Source organism: Mesoplodon mirus, assembly GCF_964341445.2.
Source record: "Mesoplodon mirus genome assembly, chromosome: 11".
In the NCBI taxonomy this organism is placed as follows: domain Eukaryota; kingdom Metazoa; phylum Chordata; class Mammalia; order Artiodactyla; family Ziphiidae; genus Mesoplodon; species Mesoplodon mirus.
This window is the reverse complement of record NC_138987.1, coordinates 16,437,903-16,458,995: the sequence shown is the minus strand read 5'-3', so window position 1 is coordinate 16,458,995 and position 21,093 is coordinate 16,437,903. Positions and strand designations below refer to the sequence as shown.

Genomic DNA, 21,093 nt, shown 5'->3' with positions numbered 1-21,093 from the left:
CATGTTTCTCTATAAAATAAAATCAATTTCACCATAATTCCAATATCTACTGTAAAAATGTGGACAGGTTTGTGAATTCATTTGAGCATCTGACATCAACAGTCCTCGAAGCCACACAATTTCATGTGCTATGTTTATAAATTATCCATGGAAAGAAAGTTACCAGCTTGAGTTTCTCAGTATTGACAGTGATTTATCATTCCTATTTAGTGAAAACTGTTCCTAAGTTATTATCAATTAAATATGTATGTGTTTTAATATTTATTGATTAGGAAAGTTTGAAAAATGAAAACATTAGCAAGACTCGTTCTGGGACTTGTCATCTTGGATGCTGCTGTGGCTGCCCCAACTCTAGAATCCATCAACTATGACTCAGAAACCTATGATGCCACCTTAGAAGACCTGGATAATCTATACAACTATGAAAACATACCAATGGGTCAAGCTGAGGTAACTGATTCCTCCCACTCCTGAGACTTTTTAAAGCATTGTATGAGGAATTATTAGGGTTTCTTCTCTTTAAATAGATTTTTGTTTACTTATAAGTGGAGATGTTCCATCTTAATAATTTCATATTAACTTTTTCTCCAGAACATGTTCAATGTGATGGAGGTTAACATTCAGAAACTCTTCTGCTTTCTTTATACTTCACTTTGTTTTCTTTATATTTCCTCATAAAATTGAAAAATAAAAGAGTTTCTATCAAGTTAGAAGAGAGAAAATTAGGGGAAGAGGCAATCAATGAGGAAAAGGTGAATTCAAATAGTACACCTAAAATGATAAGGAAGTTTGGGAAGTTTGAAGTAAAGAAAAAAGACATGAGATTAAAATGTAATAGAAGAAAACTAAAAGAATGCAGAAAAAGGACAATGATTTGAAACTTTACTGTATTCCAAGCTCAAATACGCTTCCCTAAATGACTGATTACCCTCAGCAGTAATGTAGGCATTGGCAAGATTACAGACCATTACCTAAATCTGATATGACATGTTCCTAATTAAATGGTAGGCTTTGTACATAACTAAAGGATACAGACTAATTTTTCTGAATCAGAAAACAAGCAGACCTTGAAATGCTGGAGTCTAATGAATGTACAACATTGACAAAAACGAATTAAGTACAAATAAACCAAAAGGGAAATTACATCACCTTTACAAGATCAGAACATATTTGGGGCAGTCGTTCAAGTGTAAATTTTCTTAGAATAACTACTTTTGATAACTAGGGAAATGAAATATTTAGACAAAAGCATGTATTTAAATTGTATGGGACTTAGATACATCTTTATTAAAACAGTAAACATTCTCATTATTGTTTATGTTGCCTTCTAAAATACAAGAATTAGATTTTCACAGTACAGTAGTTTTTATGTATTCTCCCCCTGCACTATTCTTTTCCTGTCTTTCTCTCTTTTGCCATCTGTCTCTCTCTATCTTTCTCTTCCCCTCTTTTTAGTAAAGTTTCAGGCTTGACAGCAGGCCACTTTTCTTCTGAACATTTAGTTATGACTCTGTTTTTAAGTCTTTATCAACATTCAGTGCTTGATTCATTTCACTGTGTGGCTTCTGTGAAGGGGATTTTCTGTTGAGAATTTATAGTCATTAATACCAATCCTGCTATATGTGATTTCTGTATCTCTAATCTAATGCATCAATGTAGAGTATAAGAAGAAAGTTTTTCAGTGCTTAACTCATCTGCCCTGTTCCTTTTTCCATCTTGCAGAAATATTAAAAAAAAACAAAACTCAGTGCATATCTGCAGTTATCTACCAAATTAAATATTTTAATTTAAACTTATTTGTCATTCTTCCAAAAAATATTTCATCGGATTGGTGAGTACCATAGTGAATTCTTTATTTTAAGTAGGGCTGGGGAATTTGGATTCAAGGGTTTATTTATTCACTTCAGAAGACCAAATGCATAATAGAGGGACTACCATTTGAGACCAAGCCTACCCTAGGCAAAACTGTGAAGGAAGTGTATTTTATCTGCAGACTGCTTTTAAGCTATGCCTTGCTGTCAGAATCCTTTTTGCTGCCCAGGAGGCCCTAGACATTCTCATGGGAGTCTGAAGTTCTTCCTGCCATCAAGTAAAATTAAGCGAATATATATATACATATTAGCTTAATTAGCTTAATTATATATATAATACATATATTATATATTAGCTTAATTATATATATATATATATATATATATAAAGATGATTTATTATACAACCTTTCCGCAGTATTTGCTTATTCTGGAATAACAACCTTCCTGTAAGGTACTGAATATGTGGCATTGTATCCTTACACACCCTAGCCCTTACGTCATGCAAACATTTCTAATTTTCACACTGGCTAAGCCAGACTCAGAAACCCTAACAACTGAGGGTTTCAGAAAGCCACTGCTAATCCCTTGTAGTTGACTGAAATATACAAGTCGGCCCTGATTTAACAATCCTTTGTGGTGAAGTCATCATCAGCAAACTGGTTTTAGGTGGATGATAGATATAGATACAGATACAGATATAGATATATACATGTGCTATAATAAAACTATAACACATTTGAAAACATCAACTATACATAATTTTTAAAAGATATTTACGAAGTTGTTCCAACAGCAAAAATCAATCAACCAACCTACTCACCCACCACCTATTGGAAAAAAGTCCCCAAACAAACAAAATCAATATGATAAAGAAAATAAGATGACATAAGGAACAAAATTCAGAACTTTAACTCAGATCTCAACAACTTATTACTATAAATTCTTTACAAACAAACAACTAGCATATAATTCCCTATGGGAAAATATGAAATAAAGCCAATACTTCCAGTCATGTGAATGGATTCTAGAATGTGGTTAACATGGCATGAATTTCTTTAATGCAGTTTTGTAAGTTCAGATTCTGGAAGGTCAAATACACTTATTTATCTTGTCTTTATAAATTAAAGGCAGTGGTTGCACATGTTCTTGATCTTATGTGACACTTTTTGAGTGAACGCTGATCACACACCCATATAAGGTCCAGTTGATGAAAAAGTTCATAGTAAATGACAGACAAAGGGAACGATGGGATCAGAGTCTTCAGTTTTTTGTCCTTGATGCCAAGAGTATGGTTCTGCATAATTTAGCCTAGAATTGATTTCAACTGTACAAAAGACAACTTTATATTCTAAAGTTGTAAATTTATAGGATAACTGCTTCTAAATGCCAATTTCTTTCTTTTAAAGTCAAAGACTTGGCATCTTATGCCAACAAAGTAGACCCTTTGGTCTAAACTTGGAATGATTAATACTTAAGGCCTTTGATATATGTGGTAGGTAGAATTCTAAGATGTGCCCTAAGTGGCCCATTCCCTGATGTGTCCATGCTCTTTGTAATTGTTAACATCATGAATATATTGGGGTATCACTCCTGTAATAGGTTATGTTATATGGCACAGTTGAAATTTAAAAAGGGAGATTATCTTGGTCAGCCTGACCTAAAGTCATGAGCCCCTTAAATCAGTGTCTTGAGGTTAGGGACAAAATTTGAAGCATGAGAGAAATTCAATGCAAGGGAAACTGTTTCTGGCTTTAAAGATATCAATAGATGGGTCTATGTTCATAACAAGAATGCAGGAATTCTCTAAATGCTGAGGAGAAGCTTACAGTCAGCAAGCATATAAGAATACAAGAAACTCAGTCCTAAAGATACAAGAAACTTCAAGTACTTCAAGTACTACATGAGGTTACAGCCCTGGCCATCATTTTATTTTGGCCTTGTGAGACCCTAAGCAGAGAACCCAGTCAAGCCATCCTTGGACTTCTGATCCACAGAAACTGTGCGTTTAAAAATGGGTATAGTTTTAAACTGCTAAGTTTATAGCAATTTGCAATGCAGTAACAGAAAACTACTACAATGTAATGATTTAAACTTTTTTTTCTGAAAGCCAAATTTGAATTACTATAAGGCTGCAAGGCTTTCATTTATGAGTCCAACAATTTACCTAGTCAGTGAACCAAACCACCCCTGATTCCCAGGGTTAGAATCTCAATAGAGCTTTATTGATTTCTATTGGTGGTAGTATATTCATTACCTCCTCAGTGGTTGGAAAAGGGTAATTGAAAGTATTTCTGTTTTGAAAATTATATGCAGCAACAGTATTTCAGATTCATGACTTACGTGATTTCTGATGATCTAGAATATCCAGGATCCATTGGATACTATGTTAGAAAAAGATTTTAGGCCCAGCAATTCCATCATAATGTTCTATATTAGCCAGTGGATAAACGTGCTGGTATAACATAAAAGTTGTTGCAGTTTTTACTGAGCTTTCATTTTACTTTAACGATATGGATAGGAACTGGTTATAAGCCATAAGACCAAAATGCAGACGTTTTGCTTACTGATGAATACTAGCTAACCCTGAGCACTTATTATGTGTCAGTAGTGTTCTAGGAATATCACATGTATTATCTCATTTATTCCTCCCAAAAAAACAATGAAGTGCCATTATTATTCCCACTGAATATAGATGAGGAAGGATATCGAGACAAAGAGCAGTTAAGTAACTTGACCAAGATTACAGTTATTCATAATGTATAATCATAGTGATGTTCTCATATCAGAAAATAATTTCCAACAGACTAATGAAAGATTATATTATCCTCCCTCCATTTTTTTACCACTTTCTAATTGTCCTTTTAACTTGAACTGGTTTTGGTTGAGCTGAATGCCAGGTGCATTCTATACTGCACTCTTAGAAAGAAAAGCATTCTTCTATGGGTGAATAATGTGAACTAGAAGTAACATTTATAGACAACTGACTGTTATCTAATTACTGTAAGAAAAAAATGGCTTAGACTAACTACTTAGTCTATACTTCAAAGAATAATTGTGAATATGTATTTGCCAACATATATCCAAGTTATGAGTAATAACCTGAATATATGCATATATACACACATATACACACACACACACATATATATATATATTTGGGAGTCTAGGATCCAGGGAAACATTCCCCTATTTTCCTTAAAGGGTTCACCAAAAAACTAAATAGTTCAAAATTCTGTATTCTTTGAGTGGCTTAAGTTGAGACTGCATTTTTGACCAAGGCAGGTATTTGTTTCCATTTTCATGCTATAGTTTTTGGGTTATTGATTTTCCATTCCTCTTAGGTCTAAAAAAACATTGGTCCTGACCATGAGTAATTTATTTTGCCCAGAAAAGTACTCAGTGACTGTATTAATATTTATGGAAGGTCTGCTGAAAGATATGAACTTCCATTCCTCCAGGAAATTCTCCTTGGCTCCAACCAGATAATTAGACTTCTCCTCACCTATATCACATTATTTAGTCTTACATAATTACCTCTAATTAAGTGAGCCTGCACTGTTCCTGCGTCTTCAATAAATACCAGGAATGTTATACCCTGTGGTCCCATGAAGCACTTGATTGTATTTGCTGTAGGGTGGCGTGAGGGCATTTACAACGCCACACAATGCTCTTTCATGAGAACGTGGAGGAACAGGTTGCAATTTTTAAGAAATCTGTTTATTTTCTGGGCCATACGTCTTGTAACTAAGTGTGCTTATCATTTTGCTCAGAAAAATGGCTCTTAATTGTTGCCTCATTCTTCGCTGGTGTCATATTATTTCCCACACCTTTATTTTCCTATCATCCTAATCTCCTCATGGAGATTTTTTTGAAGTATTACCATACATGCTTTAAAAACTGCCTTATATACTTTCTGGAATGAGATAAGGTATGTATTCATAAGTAAATAACATTAACAACTAATAAAAAAAACACATCAGTAACAATTGGCCAATAGGAAATTTCTTGAATGAGAAATGCTTTTCTTGCTATTACTCTCCATTGATCTTAAAATGAAGGCCAATTTTTCTCTTTCACAGAAAGAACAAGTGGCTAGATTGTTTAAAATTAACCCTATAAAGAAAACTCCCATTGAAATAAACACTTTCAGCTTCAAAAATAGCATTTATGGATGAAGAAGCTATAAGCTCATCAAAGGGATGAAAATTAAATTTAGTGAAGTTATAGGAATGGGAGAGAACTCAGTGAAGGCAGTTGTATCCATTAACAATGGAGCAATGATTTCTTTTCTCTTGTCATAACACTGTGTTATGCAACACATGTTATTCTTCTTTTAGAATACATATTGATGGTCTGTAACACCTGAAATTACTTAAGTAGAATCAAACTAATTTAGGACTACTTATAGAAATCAACATCCACTTTAGATAATGATATATAAGAAGGATCTTAAAATTAGGTTATCTAAGTATAATAAATTGATATAGAACTTTACGAATGCTAGAGAATAGTTTGTCTCAAAACTCATCTTTATATTTTCTGAACAAAAAGTAATTAAATTACAAATACTTCTACAATTTATTTCCTCTGGTGAAAAAGGCATGCAATACTTTTATCTTTATATTTGGAATTATGTCTCACTTTGGCCAATTTATACAATATGTTTTAAAGTTTCAAATATATGTTTGGCATATAAAATACCTCTTACTGGAAGAAGTAACTTGTTAAAGTGTCAGTCAGCCTGAAGTAAATATTCTTTTCAGGATATGGCAAAAAATAAAAGCTAATCTTTCTCTTTACCCTCTCTTTTCACTGAAGATGCTCTGGAGGATGAGAGGAAAGAATTTTGCTGATGATCTTTTAATACGGTTGTCTGACTGACTTTCCATATGCTTCTTTCAAAAGCAGCATTAAACCATTTGATTCTTATTGTAAGCTATTTGAAAACCTTAAAAAAACGAAGCAACAAAAATGTACAATCATGGAGGCTCACAGGAAAAAAAAATTATTCATAGTATTTGCCAGTGATTTGTTTGTGTATCTGTATTATACATTATTTATGAGACCACAAATATAAGTTAATTATCATAACTGTCCCTTGAAATAAGACTTGTTATTATTATTATTATTAAAAACAACTAAGGATCAAAATGTTGCCCAAGGTTATTCAACTAGTAAGTTTCAGAGTAAAATTTAAACCAGGTTCTTTTAACGTCAAACTAGAGAGACCCTGGCACTAAAACCTCCATTATTTTCCTGTTCCTTCTCTTTCATCTTTACTTCTTTTAGCTGTGTCCAATATTGAGGTTTATTTTCTCTGAAATTAAGTAATTTGATTATTAGGAATCAGAAAAAAATTTTCAAGTGATTGCAATTAACACACTATCTAAGCATCTCTCTTAGCTGTCAAAGTATTTAAGGGAGAGACAGGACAGATGATCCTTCTGAACTGAAAGCAGCTTTGTCAAAAATATGGGGACTGAGCAATCTTTGCCAAACACATTTCTTCCTCATTCATTTTCAAGATAAAGTAGAAAATAAGATACAGCTTTCACTGCCAATGTTCATGGTCACATTCTTTTAGATAATTAACATGAATCATTTAAATCAGTTTGAGTACCAGACTTATCCTTAGAGCAGAATTTCACTGCACTTAGCATACCTACATGCCAGCATGTGGAACCCACAAGAATATTCTTTAGTAACTCAGGCCGAACGGCTCAGGGGCTTTTAACATGTTCAGAAACCAACTTCTGATATAATGATAACAACAAAGAACACTTTGAAGACTGAGTAGCAAGTGGTGGGATAATTTGGGAGAAAGATAAATTTAAAATTCTGTTTTGTTTTACTAATATCTTACTTAGGGTTAGAGTAAAATTCCAAATAGCATTCTGGATTTCGAAGACTTTAACAAAAAGGAAGATGGGCCTATAATTTAAATATTATGTGCTGAGGAACTGAGCTTATTGGTTAGGTATAGACTGGCAGGGTGGCGACCCTAAACTAAGCAAATAAACAGATGAGGACTTTTGCTTCTCACTCTGGCTTTGCCTGGGCACTTAAGTCATTACCACACACACTACAAAGAATGGTGGGAGAAACCACTAGCTTTGGGTGTTGCTCATGTGCACACCCCATTCATCCTTGAGAGCCAGTTTTTCACAGTGTTGAGTGACATGGGCTATGGAGTCAGTCTCCTCATGTGTGAGTCCCAAGTCCGTCACACCAACTGTGTGGCCTTGGACAGTCATACAACCTCTCTGAGCCTCAGCTTCCTATTTATAAGAAAACTCGTGAGAATTAAATTAAAAACTTAACGGTTTAACTTAGAGCCTGGTACATAGCAAATGTTCAATAAATGTTACTTTTTACCATGGAATCAGTCATTGAATCAACAGCCACGGAAGCTTATGCACTGGTGATCAGAGAAGCCGTCAGGGAAGGGATGGGATTTGCGCTATAATGAAGACTAACTCTACTGGGCATGGGTTCACCTTGCATCCGCTTCCCAATCTCTTGCTGAGAGCCAGGAACAGGAGCAGGTAAATCAGACCACGTCCTTCCCTGTCCCTCAGTATCCCTCAGTCGTTATCTTATAAACACAATTTCAACACAATAAAGGAAGTGAAAAAATAAGAATAAACAAGATTAGTAGTTATTGGGACATAAGGTTTCTATGAGTTGTCACAAAATATATACATATGCTGAGAAATTATGTCTCCAAACCTGCCATTATTTTACTTATATGTTTATCTACCACCTTTTTTGAACAGTATGTAAGTCTACTTACATGAATAAAAGCTATAATGAATACAGAAATAGATATATAAATATATATAATATAAATATAGATAAAATTAGATTAAATATAAGCTACATACAATAATATTATCTCATAAAATAGTTTATAATATATATATAATATAGAGTATATTATATTCTCCATATCACATCTTATATTGTATATTATTATGTGTTATATTACATTATAGTATAAAAATATAAATTAGGAGAGTGAGGCAAAGAAAAAATAATAGTTGAGAAAATAATATGAAGCTGGGGCCAAGTACATATTTGAAAATGCATACCATTTTGCATTATGATACATATAGAGACTTATAATATTGAAGTTTTCTGGGCAATAGTGTTAGGTTTTAAGGAACCTCATATGTGCTTCTGCTATGCCCTACCTAACTTTAGAATCAACTGAGGGACAGAAATGGGACTCAGACAAATAACATTCCAAATATCCCCTTTATTACTGATAAAGGCTAGGTTGTAATATATGCCTTAGGTGTGAAGCAACTATGGGCTTCTTAATACAAAACTTCAGAAATAGACTAGGTCATCAGTCACAGGCAATGCTGGCCAACCACAGGCCTCAGAATACCAGTAAACCTTCGCACATACACAGAGGGGCAAACCAGAACTTATGCTCCTGACAGGCAGGCGACTCCCCTAAAGAAGATGAACCACTCAGGCCAAGCTCCTTCTCTCACTCACCAATCACGCTGGTCTTTCTTCCTCTCATAGGAGGAGTGAGTCAAGGGGCCCACAGAGGATATTCCCACTCCCCAACACGGTGGCCTCTCAAGCCATCAGCCTTGCCCATTAGGTTCAGTACAGCTTTCCATGTCGAGAGAGAAAAGCAGCCCACTTCTTAGGACAGTCACTCCTACCTTCATGAGGCCTGCCCTCATGCCAACTGGCACTCTTAGATGTCCTCTGGAAGTCTGTAGATTTTGACCCCAAAAAACTCTCAAGTGGATCCAAGAACATCAGTGAATTTATCTCAAAGGCCTCTCTGCACCTAAGATTGAAATTTCACTCTCAGTTCTACGTTCTACCTCAAATTATATCAAGTCACATTATCTAATATCAGAGTTTATGAGAGTTTCTGCAATGAAATGAAATGCTAAGTAAATACACTCCAATAAGACAATTCCAGAAACACAGAGGACACGGATTAGCATATAGCTCTCCTACCTCTATAAAGTTTTTGAGGAAAAATTAAAAACTGCACATTAATGTCTCTTACATATTAGAGTCTAAACTTGTTTAAATCCAAAGATATTGCTGTACAAAGTCAGAATTACTAGCCTTGTGATTTAAAAGTCTAAAGAATATGCAGTCCAAAACTCCCCTTTCTCAATTTCTTTTGCTTCATCACAGCTAGATGAATTCTTTTTGCTTGGGTCAAGCTGGCTTCTTTCAGTAACTACAACCTGAATAGCCTCTACTAGATACAGATGTAGTTCTTCAGAGGCACATAAATTGCTATTTGTTCATTACCAAGTCTCCCATGACCTTGATATTTAAAGAGAATGAAGCATTAATTGCACATACAATATTATCACATTATTGACCTTAACCCCTATCAAATTTTTAAAAACCAGATAATCCTGAGTCCCTAAAATAGTTATTCTAGGCAAGAGTATATTCCCCAAACCAGTACATACTGTCCAGAGACCAAGAAGACAGTTGATGGTACCTGAGAAGTTGGAAGATGGAAGAAATCTTGGTTTGACCTCATCAGATGTTGGTCAGCATTGTCTCTAGTCTGCATAGTTTGAGCTCAAGTACAAATGGGAGAAATCTCCCACCAGGAGTTAAATTATGGTACTGTTTTACCATGATTAGAGCAGCTGTTCTCAAAGTGTCAGCATCTCCCGGGAGCTGGTCAGGAATGCTAATTCTCAGGTCCCACTCCAGACCTAACGAATCAGAAACTCGAGAGGGGGGCCCAGTGATCAATGATTTAACAAACCCTCCACATCATTCTGATGCACCTACAGTATGAGCAGCACAACGTCCCCAAACACAATGGCTCTTCTCTCAGAGTATTATTGGAGATATTCCTGTTTATTAGCACAGTTTTTATACATCCTGTTTTCTAGCACAGGTGATTGAAGGCAGGCCCAATTACCAGGTCCATCTTGGGCTTCTCTTTCTTTCTGCATACTGCCTTTGAATTCCCATTTTCCTGCTAGGCCCTGGTATTCTGGTACCTGGTGTTGCATTGAGTATGTGTTCTGTCAAGTGACAGATTCTGTGATAAGCAAGGATTTTCAGCCAGGGGTTTCTCCAGTCTAGAAGCTACGTGCCCCAAGGGCAGGGGCTTTTACTCTTGCTTCAGGCTGTGGAATTCAAGAAATCCGCCTCCCAGAGAGTTTCCACTTCTTCCCCATGTTTTTGTTTTGTTTTGTTTTGTTTTTCAGCTGGAGAATCAACCTCAGCAGATTCCTGAACTGAAACTGCTGTTGATGTTTCTGATGCCTGTGGTCCTTGGGAGGCTAGTAAAAAACAATCCTTCTACCATATTCTCATCAAGACCTTACTCAACATTTCAAAGTTCCAGGACTTAATTAGCATTTCTGTCTCCCACATCCTATTCTGCGGAATTAATTTCCCCTCTAGTGTAGTGGTTCTCGACCTCGGCCATATGTTTGAATCACCTCTAGAGTTTTAAAACATTTCAATGCCTAGACCATACCCTAGACTATTAAAATCAGAATCTCTGGGGGTAAGACCCAGGTAGGGTATTTGACATCCCTCAGCTATTCTTTCAGTGTGTCAGGTACTATTTTTTTAACCCGTTTAATATGCTTTTCAATTTGGTCCCTTTACTTCTCTTGTACTGTGTGCTAAATGACAGCTTTTTCTCTTTTCTTTCTGGTCCAGATTTTTGTTTTTCTGACATAGTTCTCCAGATTTTGTCTTGTGGCATCTTCCACAGAGACATTAAAAAAATCAGTAAACTACAAATCTGCCAAAAGTAACATTGTTCAAAAAGTCTTTGGAAATCTTCACATTTCTGAGTTGGATAATCCTATCCTGGACGTGTTCTCCTACCATACTAATTTCTAACCCCAGATGGAACCTGACCTCTTATTGCCCTACATAGTCTTTTTCTTAAATGCCTAATGTTCATTAGACCCTCCCTAATTCCACAAATTTCTCATTCTAACACTCCTAGGCCAAGTTATGGTAAACCTTGTTTTGAGTTTGCCAGGAACAGAGAGGCTTACACTGTTAAGGTACACGCACACACAGGCATTGAAATCATTCAAGAATTACTACTTGGTAATGCTGTCATCCATCAGGTTGTACAATTAGTGGCTTGTGATGTCAGTGTACTCCACATGAGACGCAGATAGGCGGGCCCCAAAGGATAATCACAGTGACAGCTATCAGTATCTTTGTTAACATTCAATATGGGCTTTAAAGAGGTAAATGGTATATATGCAAATATATTAAACACTCCATTTCTTAATGCATAGAAGGAGAAAAGCAAATAAAATATATCTAAAAGATTTTGAGGATTGATCAACTCTTTTTTAAGTGTGTTTTCTCTGGAGTTATGATATCAAAACTCTGATCAAAGACATAAACACGAAAGAAATCAAATACAGAACATTTAAGATAAAAATCCTTCACAATAACTATATTGAATCTATAACATATATGGAATGGAAATTGAAGGGGATCCGTACATTTTTGTACTGAGGTTAAAAAGGAAGATCAGGGCTTCCCTGGTGGTGCAGTGGTTGAGAGTCCACCTGCCGATGCAGGGGACGTAGGTTCGTGCCCCGGTCTGAGAGGATCCCACATGCCGCGGAGCAGCTGGGCCCGTGAGCCATGGCTGCTGAGCCTGCATGTCCAGAGCCTGTGCTCCGCAACGGGAGAGGCCACAACAGTGAGAGGCCCGCGTACCGCCAAAAAAAAAAAAAAGGAAGATCATAGAGTGAAATATTGCCAAAGCCAATTAACTGTTACTCAGCAGCCTTCTCCTATTGGCAGGAGGATCTCTATCATGTTAATGACTGCAAAAACTTAACGATAGTCAGCAAATATAAGGATTTTGAACCCTTGAAAGACAGTCCTTCCTTTACATTATGCTATTATAGAGCTGATACACCCAGGGTCCTTTGTTCTGCTCCTACGAACTTTTGATTATAATCAGGCCCCCAAGTGAAGCTACAGAGACTACAGAGAACATATTGGTGGCAATAACAGGGTTCAGGTTAGCATCCTGGTTTAGTACAGTCTTTGGAATTTGTTTAAAGTAATTCTTCCCCTGAGAGATAAAGTCAGGTTTCTAAATTTGTAAAATTTTTCAAGCCTTTACCACTGAGACTGTACATTAGGGAAAAAAATAATGTAATAACTATCTATTTTGAAGGCAATTGGCTACTAGCTGCTCCTCCCTGGGACATCCTCCAAAATGCACTTTTTCTTATTCAAAATGTCTATAATTACGTCTGATAATATATACATCATCAACATCATCATCAATGAATAGCAGTTGTATGCAGAGAAGTTCTACATATTAAAAGGCACAGCTTGTTATAGCTTGTGCCTCAATAAAGTCTGTGTTAGAAGGAACAATTTGCTTTGTGTTAGGATGGGAAAGATTGAAACTTAAAAAAATACTAAATTACTTCATCATTAAAAAAAAGAGCTAGCATTTGAAAGGTTCTAAATATCTTGGTTTTCAGTCCAACTTCTTTGTTTTCAATTACTGTGATTGACTGCCTCTCCCTGTCCCCATCCTCATGAGATTACTGATTTCAGCCTACACTAAATGGTCCTGGCATCCTTACGTGGGGAGCAAGGGCAGTAAGGGGAAAGGGAACATGAACTGACTTTGCTATTAAATAATGTTGCTACAGCCTTTGCCAAAGTTCCCTACCAATACTATTTGGAGACATTCAATTAGAACTAGATGATACATTTTGTGAGAACTAAGATATTGGAAACCTATTAAGTTTCTGGAGTCTAAGGGGATAATGGTGAACAGAGTCCTGAATAAACTGGGATAAAACTGAAGTAAAAAATCTTTCTGGCAAGTAAAAATGAAATATTGCCATTTTCTGACAACAAGGAAAGGAAATGAGAAAAAAAAACATGTGAACAAAGAAAAAAATGCTGAGGTCTCAGAAGAGACACAGACTAGGGAGGGTATGATTAAACGGAACCTTTAAATCATCAGCTTTTGTTTCTTTTGCATTAAATTTTTCACTTAAACAGTGCACTGAATACAAAGAAGCATTACCATGTAGAGTTATCTATGAAGAGTAACCATACATTAGGATAGATTAAAAGAAAAGGAAGCATTTACATGTTTTCGTCAGTACATACATATCTCAGCAAGTCAATATCAAATGTTATGATTATTATATGCTATTTTGATTAAACAAAAAGCCATTAACTAATTTTGATTTTGACTTGCAGATATTTATTCATTATATAGATTTATTAATTTTGACTTAATAAAAATTTAAAAATAAATTGAAACAATGGTGAATTCACTAAAATTAAGTGATATAATATTTCAGTAAGTACTATACCAAATAACCAAGATCAAAGAACAGTTCCTTGTAAAAGAGAAATCAAAGAGGATAGAGAGACAAAAAAATGTGCATTTATTTTTTCTAATGTCAATGATATGTGCTAGATAGCTCAACCCCCAAAATATTAGAAACTGTTCCATCAGTTTAATTAGGAAACACATAAGAAAACAAAAATTGAAAAGGTCTATATTAGGGCAAGTTACATTAGCAGCTGTAACAAACAATTCAAAATCCCAATGGCTTAACACAATAAAACTTTATATCTTGCTGACATGACTACCCAATGCAGGTCAATGAGTTTACTGTCTTCTAAGTAGTTATTCAGGGATTCGAACATCTTTCATGCTAGATCCACTTTGTCACAGTGGATCTTCTGTTGACAGATTAAGGGAAGAGAAAGATCTGAAGAAAGTATGCTTATTTTTCACTGAATTTGACCAGATGTTGCACATGACCTTCTCTCCCCATCAGTTGGCTAGAAGTAGCCACATGACCCAAGCTAGAGTCAAATAAATTGGAAAATTTATTTTAGCTGAATGCCCAGGAGGAAAACGAAATGATCTGGTGAATATATGAAATTGTCTTAGCCATCATGTTTAACCAGACTAGAGTTTCATTCTACATAATACTTATTTCTCACGAAAGTGAGAGATAATTATAATAAATGTGGCTTGAATTTTACACTCTACCTACATCACTGTTATGTGATTTTTTTTATGCTTGTCAATTTCAGGGAATGACTGGCTGCCAAGTGCTCCCATAGGGCAACATGGCCTTGGTAGGGTGTTCAGCCTTCAGGTTCAGCAACTGACTAACATAATCAGTCACCATCAGAGCTGGTGGTAGGTTGATAAATGACACCAAGAAAAAAAATCACGTGAGGCTTAAAATATGTACAAGAAAGTCCATTTATGAATTTATAATGTGAAGTCATTCCCAGCGATGACAATGTCCACTTTTCCTATCCAGAGCTCCTCTTCCTCAGAATGAAGATATTTAAGAAGTTAGATTATTCAGCATAATTTTTTTTTTTTTGGCTGAGTACAGAATCAGTAAATATTAAGGGCGTTGTGCAGTTCTGTGGCAACGATAATCAAGTTCAAATCCTGGCCTTACTACATAGAAGCTATGTGACCTCAGGCAGTTTATTTAACCCTCCCTCCTTCCATCCTCAGTTTACAAATCTATTAAATGTGCACAATTATTGGTACAGATTTTTGTGTCGTATATGTGACTATTTAACTAATATCTATTTCCCCATGAGGGTCAATGTTATATACCTTATTGTTGTTTTTTCATCATTATATTTGGTGGCTTAAAACAACCATTTATTTAGCTCACAATTCTGTAGTTCAGCAATTTGGGCTGTGCTATGTTTCTAGTTTGCACTGGGCTCACTCATATATCTCCAACCAGCTGTTGGGTTGGTTCAGGGATGGATGGACTAGGTTGGCCTCAGCTTACATGGCTTTCCTGTACTCCATATGCTCTGTCATTTTCCAACAGGCTGGAGCCAGCTCGTTCATATGATGACTGGGCAGGGTTCCTAGAGAGCAAATGAAAACATGCAATATTTCTGGAGAACGACCCTCAAAACTGACACAACAATACATTCTGTTGACTGAAGCAAATCAAGAGGCCAGACTAAATACAAAATTCAGGAGATGAGAAATTACCCTCTACTTCTTGATTGCAGGAGTTGAAAAGTCATGTTGCAAAAGATCTTAGAAAAGGAATAACTGCAACAATCCAAAAAAAAAACCACACAAATCTACCATGAAATCAATGGTGGATGTGCCAACAGAAGTACACAAAGCTCTGAGAGCCACTCATCAAACATGTTTGTCTAAGTCACAAAGATCATGAGATGTTTCCTTGAGGAAGTAAGACCTGAACTAGATATGAGGGGCAAATAAGCAATTACAAGGCAACTTCGGGAGGTGGTGGATATTATCTAATATCTTGATTGTGATGACGGCATCACAGATGTTTGCATATATCCAAACTCATCATGCTGTACACATTAAATATGTGAATTTCTTTGTACAGCAATTAGACTTTCAATAAAGCTGTTAAAAATAGAATAAGGGAAAAAAAGCTGGGGAGTGGAGGGAGTTCCAAGCAGATGACTAGTGCATGCAAATGTCCTATAGCAGAAGGAACATGGAGAGTATAAGAAACAAAAGATGGCCAGTGCAGCAAAAGAGAACAATTGGCAGGAGATGAAGGCAGAGGACACTTGAAGGGCAAACCATGCAGGACTCTGTGAATCACAGAGTTTTAAATTTATTTTAATAATAATAGCAAACCTTTCCATGGCACTTACTACGTGTCTGACATTATTCTAAGTGTTTTATGTGTATTAACGTTTTCATCCTAACACAGCTGCAATATTTAGATCAGGATTTTACAAATAAAGAAACTGAAGTCCAGGGAGGTAAAGTAACTGCCTGAACAGCGAGGCTAGATTTAAACTCATCTAGTCTGGATCCTTCCTCATAGTCAATATGTTGCAGTGCTTCTTCAAGGCCATTGTTCTGTTGGTTATCACGAGCAATAAAAAGCCACTGAAGGCTTTCAAACAAGGGTGGACATGATCAATTTTGTATTTTTAAGAGTTTATTCTTGCTGAAGGTTGAATATATAGTAGAGGAGATCCCAACTTCCTGTAAGTAGACTATGACTGTATTTCAGGCAAGAGAACAAAGTAACTTAGATTATGGTGATGGTAATAGGGAGAAAAAAACAATGGTATTTATAGGTGTTTAGAAAATATTAATGATGGGTAAAATGGACAGTTGATCACAACTTAAGTGTAATGTTTGGCACAGACATTCTTCAGTCTGGTTGATTAGACAATTATAAAGACTGGTGAACCTTCCATCATTTACAAATTCACTTATTCATTTAGTGATCCTTTCACTCATTCATAAAGATAGGAATCAAATCTGAGTAACAAATTCTTTCATAGCGTTCTTCCCATCACACATATATTACATTTTCGGGTTTTTTTTTTTTGCGGTACGCGGGCCTCTCACTGTTGTGGCCTCTCCTGTTGCGGAGCACAGGCTCCAGACGCGCAGCCTCAGCGGCCATGGCTCACGGGCCTAGCCGCTACACGGCATGTGGGATCTTCCCGGACCGGGGCACGAACCCGCGTCTCCGGCATCGGCAGGCGGACTGTCAACCACTGCGCCACCAGCGAAGCCCTCAAGTCCTTTTAATCCTTGGTTTTCTAGGTTCAAATATTCTGTTCCTTTACAATGACTTACACTTCCTCCAATTGCATTTTTAGTGAAAAGTATCCTTTGTACCACTGCGCCACCAGGGAAGCGAGTTCCTCACTGGAAACTTAGTGCAGATTAAACGCAGAGATGAAAAAATATTAAAATATCAAAAAACAAAATACATTCGTTTTTATTCATTCAAACACAATGCTTAACAGTAGCAAATGGTTTGTGACTGTTTTGAACACGTGTGAGCAGCATGCTCAACAAGAGGTCTCTACTGAAGGAATCAGTGGTGAATGAGAGTTAGGAAGAAGTGTGACTGCTGTTTCTGAACATACTCATTTTTCATATTTTTACTCTGAAATTAAGACAAATAAGAGGCTTAACAGTAGTAATATGGTTAATATGGCTGTATGGATCATTTATATGTGCTTTTTGCTAAGGGACAAATGGAGATTTGATTGAAATTTGTTTTTTGTTTTTTTAAGTTCATTTTTATTGGAGTATAGTTGATTTACAATGTTGTGTTAGTTTCAGGTGTCCAGCAAAGTGAATCAGTTATACATATACATATATCTACTCTTTTTTAGATTATTTTCCCATATAGGTCATTACAGAGTATTGAGTAGAGTTCCCTGTGCTATACAGTAGGTCCTTATTAGTTATCTATTATATATAGTGTGTATATGTCAATCCCAATCTCCCAATTTATCCACCATCACCCCCTTTATGTTATTGTCACTTAAAATGGTGCTGAGTACTTTTATAGGAAGATTCTTCTATGGGCAACTTTGCTGACTATTGGAGAATAAAAGTCTCAAATCTTTTGCAGTATTATTAATAACAATATAAATATTGCTGAACTGTAACTGACTCACTTTCTACTGAGATTCCTTATTTCTCCAGGAGCAGAAACTTCATCTAAGACACCTCAGGGTCATTTCAGCCCTGATTTTCCTGAAATTGCATTGAGGTGCTGGGTTGCTTCTGTGGAGTCAAGTCTGTGCTGGGTGTGGAGGCTGAGGCAGGGTGGAGGACTCCTCTTGGCACTATTATCTCTCCAGCCTGACGTCTGCTGAGACGTCACTCTACCCAGATCACTGTCTATGGGCTATGCATTTGTCATCCCTGGTAGAGATATACCTCTCTCGTGGACACGGAAAGTGCTTCTAAACACAGTCCGCCATGGCATCAGTCATCTAAAGGACAGTAAACAAGAGAATAGAATGAGAAGACAGTCAACTCAAAGATGTACTCTGCTGGTACTGGGTCAAGAAGATAAGCAAGTGCAGTGATAACTAAGCTCAAGGTCACATGTGGGAGTGACCTTGTATTGTGTTTTTAAACTTTAGGGAAATATAATGATTAGATCAAAAAGTCAATTCAGTAGGGAGCAAGTCAGAGTAAAATAAGGAGGCAAAATGAAAAAGAGTGGAGAAAAACTCCAAAAGAATGAATATTTATATCAGAGGCTCAAATATGTTTGCATTTGAGTGTTACCAATTGTAGCCTGAGAAAGGGGGGCAGGGATATTTTCTGGCCATTTGTGTTTATTCCCAAATTTAGGTTTCTGCAGCATAAGCATAAAAGTCTGCCACATGGAGAGCCAGGTGGTCACGTTTCCCTGGCCTCATTTCTCTCTGTGCATGGCCTCACAGCTTCACATCACGGTATGAAAATTGTTAAAGAGGAAAAGACGACAGAAGCCTAAATCACTTCTATTCAATGTGAGAATAAAAGGTGTCTGCAATGCAAAAGGCTCTCCAGACACAGTACTTTGAGGTTACAGTTCTGTAATTTTGCTGAACTGAAAAAACATTCCTTTCCTTTGGTCTTAAAATTTACTCAACATTCACATTTTATTAGCAAGTACGCATAAACAAAACAGCTTTTGATAAACACAAAAGTTATTTTGCCTCATTATACTGAATGACAAGTGAGACCTTACAGCTTCACGTCAAATCAGTGGAAAAACAATTATCTGTAAAAAGTATGTGCAAACACTTTTCTACAAAGCTAAAGATTCAAGGCAATGTGTCTGGAATGTGTTTCTCCCTTTAGGCTGCCTCCATTCCATGAAAGATCTGTCTCAATTTCCGCTCTTCCCAGAGCCTCCTTTTGGTCTCTCTGCAAATCCATTCCTTCTGAATCTGCCTCCTTCCGACCCTGCAGATGGAAACCGTATGTTTCTCTGTTTAGGGAAGTGTGCCTAATCTTCTCAAGCAGAGATTTCTGGACACGTTTTATAATATCTTCGTGTATGGCTTCCTAATGCACCAAATACACTGTAATTTGCTTTTGGTTTGCTTTCAACACATTAATACATTTGTTGATTTTTTCTCAGCAAAATCTCTAAAATTAAGCATAGAGCTGTGAATTAGATTTATTTTGGACAAGCAAAATTTTTTAATTATTTTCAGTAAGTACTTGTTGATCACCTACTATGCTACAGCCTTGAGGTACAAAGATAAAAGACATAACTCGAAGCGTACCATCAAGTAGGCTTGGGTTGGCAGAAAACTGATGGAATCAATCCCATACAATGTAGGAAGGGCTGAAATGGAGAAACTACAGAAGCATAGAAGGAGACACATCCAGAAAAGTAAACTGACAGAAAAAGTTTAGCGTTCCTTAAAAGGATAATTTTCATTTGTGAAGGAATGTATTCAAGTGTATAAAAGTGACATTAAATCATAAGTCTATCTTAAAATTGTATGGTTAACTGAAACATCTATCTAAAATATTCAGAAAATATCTAGCCTAATTATGTACTTACTGTACACATGAAAGTAACAGCTTGCATATCACTTTGACATTAAATAAGTTAGAAAGCAATTTGTGTGTTTTGCTTTTTTAATGAAACCAAATAAAGGATGGAAAGAATCAGGAGGCCATATCAAGGTGATAAAGCGAGAATTTGGAATTTCTGGGATGCCATGAAAAAACTAGGCCTCAAAGGGTGGTTCCTACATGTTGATAACTAATTGTCTTGAACAGATTTCCTGCCCAAAGTTACAAGGTTGGCAGGAATGTAGGGTAGGGAGGTAGGGATTTACTAAGGGATACAAAGGAACAGACATTGAGATAAGGGAAGAAAGTTAAGAGTAACTGGTTGTTTTAAATGCAAACAGCTTTCTTAGAAGCAACAACTCACTACATAAAATATGCAAGTAAGAAGAGAAAAGCAAGTGTAATCTAAAATAGAAGCCACGAAAAAAACCTTTGAGAAGCTTTTTAAATTCTATAAAAGTGCCTCCTATTGTCAAAGCTCTCAAAAAGGTCAATTTTAATACCCAAATATTATTGGTAAAATTTGTTATTCAAATAATAGTGAAAATATATGAGAAATAGCATTCCATAATCAAATCATGTAGTTTTCTTGTCTCCATATATTTTATTTTAGTACAAAGGATACTTTTCACTAAAAATGCAATTGGAGGAAGTGTAAGTCATTGTAAAGGAACAGAATATTCGAATCTAGAAAACCAAGGATTAAAAGGACTTGAGGGCTTCCCTGGTGGCGCAGTGGTTGACAGTCTGCCTGCCAATACAGGGGACACGGGTTCGTGCCCCGGTCCGGGAAGATCCCACATGCCGCAGAGCGGCTGAGCCCATGAGCCATGGCCGCTGAGCCTGCGCTCCACAACGGGAGAGGCCACAGCAGTGAGAGGCCCGCGTACCGCAAAAAAAAAA

General features: G+C 36.3%; 1 protein-coding gene across 1 annotated transcript in view; it reads left to right on the top strand.

Moving 5' to 3' along the window:
* Window positions 1–285: 285 nt before the first annotated feature.
* The window catches only part of EPYC (epiphycan), a gene marked incomplete at both ends in the record, with an annotated part of 34,812 nt that continues 14,004 nt past the window's right edge, over window positions 286–21,093 (top strand). Inside the window, one exon of the mRNA XM_082634955.1 lies at window positions 286–450. Coding sequence (XP_082491081.1) covers window positions 286–450 — 165 coding nt within the window. The remainder of the gene's footprint in view (window positions 451–21,093) is intronic.